At 41.8% G+C, this 10,347-nt stretch overlaps 1 protein-coding gene across 1 annotated transcript in view; it reads left to right on the forward strand.

The window, feature by feature from the left end:
• SLC9A4 (solute carrier family 9 member A4) overlaps positions 1–4,911 on the forward strand; it is a 44,219-nt gene extending 39,308 nt beyond the window's left edge. The window contains exon 11 of the mRNA XM_056560524.1: positions 4,577–4,911. Coding sequence (XP_056416499.1) covers positions 4,577–4,854 — 278 coding nt within the window. The 3' untranslated portion in view covers positions 4,855–4,911. The remainder of the gene's footprint in view (positions 1–4,576) is intronic.
• Positions 4,912–10,347: the final 5,436 nt, after the last annotated feature.

The raw sequence follows: 10,347 nt of genomic DNA on the forward strand, positions 1-10,347 counted from the left end.
GTACATACCACATACGTACATCTAAGTGGTGTACCATTTTGCTCCTGTAAAAGTCTCAAAGGCCTAGTTACTGTGAAAGGCCAGCCAAAAGTCCACAGCTGCTGGTGTTGTAGAGAAATACTGTTTTAAGCATAGTGGAGCACATTGTACTGCCCTCATAAGTGCATTCCACATACGTACATCTAAGTGGTGTACCATTTTGTTCCTGTTAAAGTCTTAAGAGCCTAAATACTGTAAAAGGCCAGTCAAAAGTACACGCCTGCTGGTGTTGTAGACAAATACTGTTTTAAGTGTACTGGAGCCTATTGTACTCCCTTCATATACGCACTAAGTATGTCAGGCAGAGAAGTGCCAGGATGTGCACAGAGGAGTGGCAGAGGCCTAAATTCATCAGGCACAGGCAGAGGTCACAGCAGACTAGGGGCGAGTGGCAGAAGGAGTTGCAGCGAGAGGCCTGAGCTCCTGGTATCAGCTAGCGGTCGTGTCTCGACCAGCAACCCATCTGCTGTCATTGACTGGTTAACTCGGTCATCCTCTTCAACACAAGTGACATCTGACACCGCCAGTCAAGTCAGTGGGTTCCTCAGACACAACCATCAGTTGGCATGGCCCAGGAGCAGTCCCTTTACCCCAATTGCCTCTATCTTTTGCTGTTCCCTCACCCATAGAAGTTTGCTATGCTGTGGGTTCAGCTCCGCTTTTTAGTCAGGACTAGTGTTGAGCAGCATAGGCCATATTCGAATTCGCGAATATATGGACGAATATTCGTCATATATTCGCGAATATTCGCACATTCGTAATACCCGTTTTATTTTCGCATATGCGTAAATTCACGTATGCGAAAATGAACATCAACAAATATTCGCATATGCGAAAATTAGCATATTCTAATTTTCGCATATGTGAAAATTCGCACGCCAGTCTCACACAGTAGTATTAGAGCCTAATCTTTACACCACACAAGCTGGAAGCAGAGAGGGATGATCACTGTGATGTGTACTGTGAAAAAAAAAAATAATAAAAAAAAAAAAATATTCGTAATTACGAATATATAGTGCTATATTCGCGAATATTCGCGAATATGCGATATTCGCGAATAAAATTCGCTTTGCGAATATTCGCGAGCAACACTAGTCAGGACGATCTACTAGAGGATAGTCAGCAGCTACTGCCCATCCAAGAAGTTAAGGAGACATCCCCTGCTTCCTTCACTAGGCGGGCTAGTAGTGATGAGGAGAGTGGCGTGGTTGGTGGTGTTGGTAGCATTCAGGCTCCTGAAGCAGACACTGTTGAGGAACCTGAGGAGGACATCAGTGACTTGCTGACACAACTCGATGATGATGATTAAGCCGATCGCACTTGGGAACGGGTGCAGAAGGGGCTTCATCATCATCATCAGGAAAAGAGGGTGGCAGTTTGCCCATGAGGCAGCAGTTGAGCCAGCGAGGTGGTAGTATGGCTGGGAGTCAGTATGGTGGCAGATGTGGGAAGTGTGGAGCCAAACGTGACCGGGGTAGACCACCTTCTTCGCTGCAGCCTACCTGCCCGGGAGGTAGTGGAGCGGGGGTCCCTGGAGTCGGCGGCAGTAGCAGTCAGTCAGTGCGGACTGTTGGGGGGGGGGGGGGAATCAGCTACTTTGCAGTGTGGCAGGTTTTCATCAAGTATCCGGAGGATGTTAACATGGTCACATGCAATTTTAAAAAATATCTTTAATCTTTTAAATGGTGAGGCCCTATGGTCTCCTCTTGCTGCTGCCACCTCCAGGCTTGGTCATTCTGCCACTATATGGTCTCCTTATGCTCCTGCCACAGGCTTGGTCATTCTGCCACTATATGGTCTCCTTATGCTCCTGCCACCTCCAGGCTGTGTCATTGTGCCACCATGTGGTCTCCTCATGCTGCTGGCACATTACATAAAAATTTTAAATAATAAATTATTTGAATTAATTATAATAAATTAATTATAATTTTATTTAATTTTTACAAAAATAAAAATATTTTCTATTGTGAGGCACTATGGTCTCGTCAGGCTGCTGCCACCTCTAGGCTCTGTCATTGTGCCGGCATATGTCACCTTGTTATATTGGGTTTTGTGGTCATACAGTATTAGTTCAAAGTAAATGCTTTGAGCACCCAGAACATTAAAGGGGTATTCCAGGCAAAACCTTTTTTTATATACATCAACTGGCCCTGGAAAGTTAAACAGATTTGTAAATTACTTCTATAAAAAAAATCTTAATCCTTCCTGTACTTATTAGCTGCTGAATACTACAGAGGAAATTCCTTTCTTTTTGGAATGCTCTCTGATGACATCACGAGCACAGTTCTCTCTGCTGACGTTATTATAATAATAATAACGCTGTATATATTGTTGTCCTTAGTGGGATTTGAACCCAAGTCCCCAGCACTGCAAGGCAGCAGTGCTAACCACTGAGCCACCATGCTGCCCTTAGCATACATTTGCTGTACATCTGCTATACATGGACAGAGATGTCAGCAGAGAGCACTGTGCTCGTGATGTCATCAGTGTTCCAAAAAGAAAGGAATTTACTCTGTAGCATTCAGCAGCTAATAAGTACTGGAAGGATTAAGATTTTTTAATAGAAGTAATTTACAAATATGTTTAACTTTCTGCCACTAGTTGATTTAAAAGAAAAAAGGTTTTCACCGGAGTACCCCTTTAAGATATTAGTATGAGCTTTTTCACTGCAGTCACTTCTAGCTTCATGCGCGGCACAGAAGTTGAATGTGCTCCTGTCCAAGTTGCTGGGGCTGCAGTCCCTCCCTTTTGAAGTGGACACATGGGGGTGCGCTGAGAGGCAGGGGCTTGGAAAGGCATTAGCTAGCCTAGTGGTGGACCGCCATCTCGATTTTAAGATACAAATACAAGCTTTTTCACAGCAGCAACTTATACACTGCAGCAAATTTTACACTATTGTAGCTGGAATTACAGTGGCTGCTGGCACCAGACTTGCCCTCCAATGGGTCCTCAATAGAGCTGAGCGAATCAAATCAGATGAATCAAATTTTTTAAAAATTCACTCCTCTCTAGTCATCGTCATATATTATCTCTGGAATCATCACAAGAATCCAATGAAACAGGTTGGAGCGATAACAATGAACCATAACTGATTAAATTAACCAGTTTCAGAGGGATTCAGGCTCACACCTGAACAGTGCAATTTGACGGATAAAACTGAGTACTGTGCCAGACACATAGACATTCTTTATTATATGGCTGATTAAATGAAACATTTGCAGTTCCACACAGAGTAAGACAGATATTCAGATTAAATAAAATAAAAATTACATTAAAAAATCTCTTTAATCCCTTCAATTTTGATGCCATATGGTCTCCCTGCTGCCACACCCAGACGCTCTGCGGCAGTGATTCTTACAGCAATGCCTTTGATCTGCATGTCCTACTGAATAACAGTATAATTTCACTAACACAGCACACTCCCTATGCGTGTTTCGACAAGGCAAAGTGTTCTACACCCCTATTGTTGCTCTCTGTAGCCCAGAAATAGCCGTTTTAATAGCGATTTGCCGTGAATAAATTTGGACCGAAACAATGTTTTTGGAAAATTCAGCAAATCAGCCGAATTACATTTTTCAAAAATTCCCTCATCTCTAATGATAGCATAAAAATACATATTCCTCCTATCAAGTGCCAAAACAAAAGGAAAATGCATTGTAAGAATATGAGGAAAAGAGAAGCAGTACTGTGAAGTGTTAAATACCTACATGCCCCCCGGTTTAGAGAGAAAAAAAAACTATTCTGGAGTGATGTACAGGAATATGTATAATAATATTATATCTTAAGGCAAATACTAGAGATGAGCGAACTTACAGTAAATTCGATTCGTCACGAACTTCTCAGCTCGGCAGTTGATGACTTATCCTGCGTAAATTAGTTCAGCCTTCAGGTGCTCCGGTGGGCTGGAAAAGGTGGATACATTCCTAGGAAAGAGTCTCCTAGGACTGTATCCACCTTTTCCAGCCCACGGGAGCACCTGAAAGCTGAACTAATTTATGCAGGAAAAGCCATCAACTGCCGAGCCGAGAAGTTCGTGACGAATCAAATTTACTGTAAGTTCGCACATCTCTAGCAAATACCTATTGGATTTCCATGAGGAGCAGTCAGATGGTCTTGGGGCTTTACATATTGCTGCAATAAATTTGTTTTTTTACATCTATAGACTGATGGGGATACAATAAAAAATTATTACGTAAGTAAACATACACTGGAAACAACTCCACACTTGTCAGCGGGCAAGTTCTGGTATTGCAGTTCAGCACTTCTCAAGTGAATGAGCTGCAATACAGAAATAACCCATGGAAAAGTGTGACACTGTTTAAACAAAAATTGATGGACAGGATATATTATGGCAAGAATGAAATGACTTACAGTATACAGTTACTGCCACCACTATAAGAAGACCATCCTCGTATCCAGACCTGATGGATTTTCAGTCTACACTACATTGTGCATAGTGGCTATTTTCTTTGAGATGATCATGTTCATGGATATGTCCATTTGTTGCATTTGGTTGATTATCGCTTTTTTTATTCAGGTCATGACAGTGATGAGGACGACTCCGTATTTGAAGAGAAAACAGAGATCCTGCTTAGTCCTGGTGCCAGTTTAGCAAAAAAAACATCACATAAAAGAAGGGAGCAGGAGGTCCAAGGCAGAAGGAGCAGAACCAGAGGACTGCATTGGCTAAAAAAGCCAAATAAACCTATAACAGCAAGGTCAATGTATGAACCTGCAAAATCAAGACCCTACTTTGACATCGTATTAGAAGAAGAAGATGATTCTAATGTAGACAGTAACAATGATATACTGTAACAATGGAACAGTGTATAATGCTGAGAGACTACAAGACATTATTAATCCGGTAACTTAAAGGGGAACTCCGGTGGAAAAAAAATGTTTTCAAATCATATGGTGCCAGAAAAAATATATATGTGTGTGCAGCTCACAATTGATACACACCGAGGTCAATCTGGGCAAACAACTATACCTTAATTGCTAAAAAAGGAAACCAAAAGACAAAATGTAGCCCGGACCTTCTAGGTGAGTATATAAGAATAAATGATCTCTGGATCGTGCTTCAATAATAATAATCAACAGTTTATTAAAATAATATAATGTAAGTTAAAATTAGATACTTCTCACAGGGCCCTTGTGAGAAGAACATACATAATAAAAACAACCAACCAATAAAAATTATGCATGGAATTAATGTAACGGTATCACGGGCATAGATTGGCTTCTAATGTGTAACCAGTGTGTGCCCGTTAGTGTAACAAGCAAACACCAACTGCACAGGACAAGCAAAATAAGCGAAAGTGCTTAATAAATTGTTTCCCTCATATGCATGTTCAAAGTAAATGTGTCCTTTTTGTATACAATATTAGACAGTTTGTAACAGTTTCAGATTGTGTTACCGATCTTTGTGGTGGCAACCCGGGCAGTAGATGTTATTCCCACAGTGCCTGGATGTCTTTAGTGCACTGGGTCCTCTGTGCAGCGATTCCAGGTGTAGGCAGCTTAATCCAGCAAGGTCCGAATGGAGGCTGTGGCAGTCGCTTTCGGCTGATGGCGCTGGCAGGCGCCGATGATCACAAGATGCCAAGAGGCTGCTGGCGCTGGCATGCGCTGGAGATGGTATAGTCCTCATCGCTAGCTGGATGGAGCCGGGGACCGTGCGCTGGATGCGAGGAGCTCGCCTCGTGTTGCCGTCGTGTGACGTCAGCTGTTGTAAAATTTTACTACTGAGGAAAGGGTAATACTATACAACCCTGAAACGCGTCTAGTCGTGTATGCATGATAACTGATATATTACAATAACTGGCATATTATATTTGTGAACTGTGTACATCCATTAACGCCAGTTACCTCCTATGAACTGTACAACTATCAGCGCATCCAGTCAGCTGTTTGCCCGGTCCAGCAATTGCAAATCCACTCTGATGCAGTGGTCCCGGCTCCAACAACAGCTGACGTCACACGCCGGCAACACGAGGCGAGCTCCTCGCATCCAGCGCACGGTCCCCGGCGCCATCCAGCTAGCGGTGAGGACTAAACCATCTCCAGTGTATGCCAGCGCCAGCAGCCTCTTGGCATCTTGTGATCATCGGCGCCTGCCAGCGCCATCAGCCGAAAGCGACTGCCACCATTCGGACCTTGCTGGATTAAGCTGCCTACACCTGGAATCGCTGCACAGAGGACCCAGTGCACTAAAGACATCCAGGCACTGTGGGAATAACATCTACTGCCCGGGTTGCCACCACAAAGATCAGTAACACAATCTGAAACTGTTACAAACTGTCTAATATTGTATACAAAAAGGACACATTTACTTTGAACATGCATATGAGGGAAACAATTTATTAAGCACTTTCACGTATTTTGCTTGTCCTGTGCAGTTGGTGTTTGCTTGTTACACTAACGGGCACACACTGGTTACACATTAGAAGCCAATCTATGCCAGTGATACTGTTACATTAATTCCATGCATAATTTTTACTGGTTGGTTGTTTTTATTATGTATGTTCTTCTCACAAGGGCCCTGTGAGAAGTATCTAATTTTAACTTACATTATATTATTTTAATAAACTGTTGATTATTATTATTGAAGCACGATCCAGAGATCATTTATTCTTATATACTCACCTAGAAGGTCCGGGCTACATTTTGTCTTTAGATTTGTAAATTATTTCTATTAAAAAATCTTAAACCTCCCACCAGTACTTATCAGCTACTGTATACTACAGATATACTACATAGGAATTTGTGAAGTTCTATCCAGTCTGACCACAGTGCTCTCTGCTGACACCTCTGTCCGTCCCAGGAACTATCCAGTGCAGGGGAAGTGTTGCTGTAGGGATGTTCCTGACACGGACAATGGGTGTCAGCAGAGAGCACTGTTGTCCGACTTTAAAGAAATACACAACTTCCTCTGTAGTATACAGCAGCTGATAAGTACGGGAAGGCTTGAGATTCTTAAATAAAAGTAATTTACAAATCTGTATAACTTTCTGGCACCAGTTCATTAGAAAAAAATGTTTTGCCTTCAGAGTACCCCCTTAACAGAATATTGAAGCCCAGTCATAACATTCTTCAGCTGGGAGGGCATAGAAGCTGAGCTGCAGTAACCCTGCACAACCACTACACCATGATGGCGCAGTCTGCTTCCAGCTCCATTCACTGTGTACTTCCAGGTACATTGGACCTGTCAAACAGCTGACTGATGATGGTGTCCGGTGTCAGCACCCTACCGATCAGATATTGATGGCCTATTATAAGGGGGGGGGGGGGGGAATAGAAAAGCCCTTTTAAGTGATACTCTCTGCCATTCTATGTGTGCACACACAGAGCCAATCCAGTAGATAAACTAAATGCAGATACTTTAAAAAGTGTCCCAGGATTAGTATAACAAAGCTGATTTCTTTAAAAAAAAAACAGCACCACACCTGTCCTCAGGTTGTGTGTGGTATTGCAGCTCAATTCCGTTGCCTTAAATGGAGCTAAGTTGTAATACCACACCCAACCTCTGTTGTTGGAAGAAATTAGCTCTAATTTTCTACCCCATTACTGCTCTGTAAAGCTTAAAGGCTGTATAGAAATATAACTCCCCCATGTGCATTAGAAGCTAATTATAAATCACCAGAAAGTCTCCCAAATAGGCCTATACAACATGCAATAGTCTCCATACAAGCATCTGCATTGTATGTCCATGGCAAAACAGTTATCATAGGTAAATGCCTTTTCATTAATGGAGCACTTTTTCACTGTTAGGCCATGTTCACACGGCAGAATTTCGGAGCGGAGTATGGTGGAAAAATTCAGCTCAGAAATTCCGATACAGCAGAGTCCAATTCTTTTCAATTGGATTCTTCTGCACCGTTCACACAAATTTTTTCATTTCTCCGGAGCACCCCTTTAATATAAAATCACAAAACATGTATGTCGTCAGTAGGACGTCATCTTTACCAGCAGCCGGGCTCCCTCTTTAACAGATAAATCCAGTCCAGGCAATTTAATCCCTCTCCCTCCTATAGTGATTAAAGGGGTACTCTCCTGAAAAACGGAAAGTTAAACAGATTTGTAAATTACTTCTATTTAAAAATCTTAATCCTTCCATTATTTATCAGCTGCTGTATGCTCCACAGGAAGTTCTTTTCCTTTTGAATTTCCTTTCCGTCTGATCACAGTGCTCTCTGATGACACCTCTGTCCATTTTAGGAACTTTCTGGAGCAGGATAGGTTTGCTACAGGAATTTGCTCCTACACTGGACAGTTCCTAAAATGGACAGAGGTGTCAGCAGAGGGCACTGTGGTCAGACAGAAAGGAAATTCAAAAAGAAAAGAACTTCCTGTGGAGCATACAGCAGCTGATAAGAACTGGAAGGCTAAAGATTTTGAAATAGAAGTTATTTACAAATCTGTTTAACTTTCTGGCACCAGTTGATTTGAAAACATTTGTTTTCCACTTGTTTTTACCAAAGTTCCCTCCCTTTGAACCCCTTAAGGACCAAGCCCATTATGACTTTAAGGACCCCAGGCATTTTTTGCACATGTGACCGCTGTCACTTTAAGCATTTATAACTCTGGGATGCTTTTACTTAGGAATTTGATTCAGAGTTTGTTTTTTCGTGACATTTTCTACTTTAACATAGTGGTAAATTTTTGTCGATACTTGCATCTTTTCTTGGTAAAAAATTCCAAAATTTTGTGAAAAATTTGAAAACATTTAGCCTTTTTCTAACTTTGAAGCCCTCTGCTTATAAGGAAAATAGACATACCAAATAAATGTTATATTGATTCACACATAAAATATGTCTACTTGACATGTTTTTAATTACTAGACATCAAAGTTCAGCAGCAATTTTCCAATTTTTTACAAAATTTTCAAAATCAGAATTTTTCAGGGACCAGTTCAGTTTTGAAGTGGATTTGAGGGGCCTTCATATTCAAAATACCCCATAAATGACCCATTATAAAAACTGCACCCCTCAAAGTATACAAAATGGCATTCAGAAAGTTTGTCAACCCTTTAGGTGTTTCACAGGAATAGCAGAAATAGAAATAGAAGATTCAAAATCTTCATATTTTACACTCGCATGTCCTTGTAGACCCAGTTTTTTAAAATATTTTTTGCAAGGGATAAAAGGAGACAATGCCCCCCAAAATTTGTAACCCAATTTCTCTCGAGTAACGAAATACCCCATATGTGGATGTTAAGTGCTCTGTGGGTGCACTAGAGGGCTCAGAAGGGAAGGAGCAACAATGGGATTTTGGAGAGTGAGTTTTGCTGAAATGGTTTTTGGGGGGCATGTCGCATTTAGGAAGCCCCCATGGTGCCATAACAGCAAAAAAAAAATAAAAAAAAAGCATACCATTTTGGAAACTACACCTCTCAAGGCACATAACAAGGGGTACAGTGAGCCTTCACACCCTACAGGTGTTTGACGACTATGTGGTAAAGTTGGATGTGTAAATGAAAAATTTGATTTTTTTCACTAAAATGCTGGTGTTACCCCAAATTTTTTATTTTCACAAGGGGAAAAAGCCTCCCAAAATTTGTGAGAACATTTCTTCTGAGTATGGAAATACCCCATATGTGGATGTAAAGTGCTCTGCAGGCAAACGACAATGCTCAGAAGAAAAGGAGTGCCATTGAGCTTTTGGAGAGAGAATTTGTTTGGAATGGAAGTCAGGGGCCATGCGAGTTTACAAAGCCCCCCATGGTGCCAGGACAGTGGACCCCCCTCTCACACATGAATTTAATTCACAGAATTTAATAAGGGGTGCAGTGAGCTGTGCAAACTATACCCCTCACGTAATGTAATAAGGGGTGAAGTGAGAATTTACACCCCACTGGCGTTTGACAGATGTTTGGAACAGCGGGCTGTGCAAATGAAAAATTGAATTTTTCATTTTCACGGACCACTATTCCAAAAATCTGTCAGACACCTGTGGGGTGTAAATTCTCACTTCACCCCTTATTACATTACGTGAGGGGTATAGTTTCCAAAATGGGGGTCACATGTGGGGGGGGGGGTCCACTGTTCTGGCACCATGGGGCTTTGTAAACACACATGGCCTTCAATTCGGGACACATTCTCTCTCTAAAAGTCCAATGGTGCTGCTTCGCTTCTGAGCATTGTAGTGCGCCCGCAGAGCACTTTGCATCCACATATGGGGTATTTCCATATGCAGACAAAATGGAGTTGCAAATTTTGTTTCCCCCCCCCTATTCCCCCCACCCCCTTTTTCATGTTCACATCCAACTTTAATGAAAATCTATCAAACACATGTGGGGTGTTCATGCTC

Source organism: Hyla sarda, chromosome 2, assembly GCF_029499605.1.
Source record: "Hyla sarda isolate aHylSar1 chromosome 2, aHylSar1.hap1, whole genome shotgun sequence".
Taxonomy (NCBI): Eukaryota; Metazoa; Chordata; class Amphibia; order Anura; family Hylidae; genus Hyla; species Hyla sarda.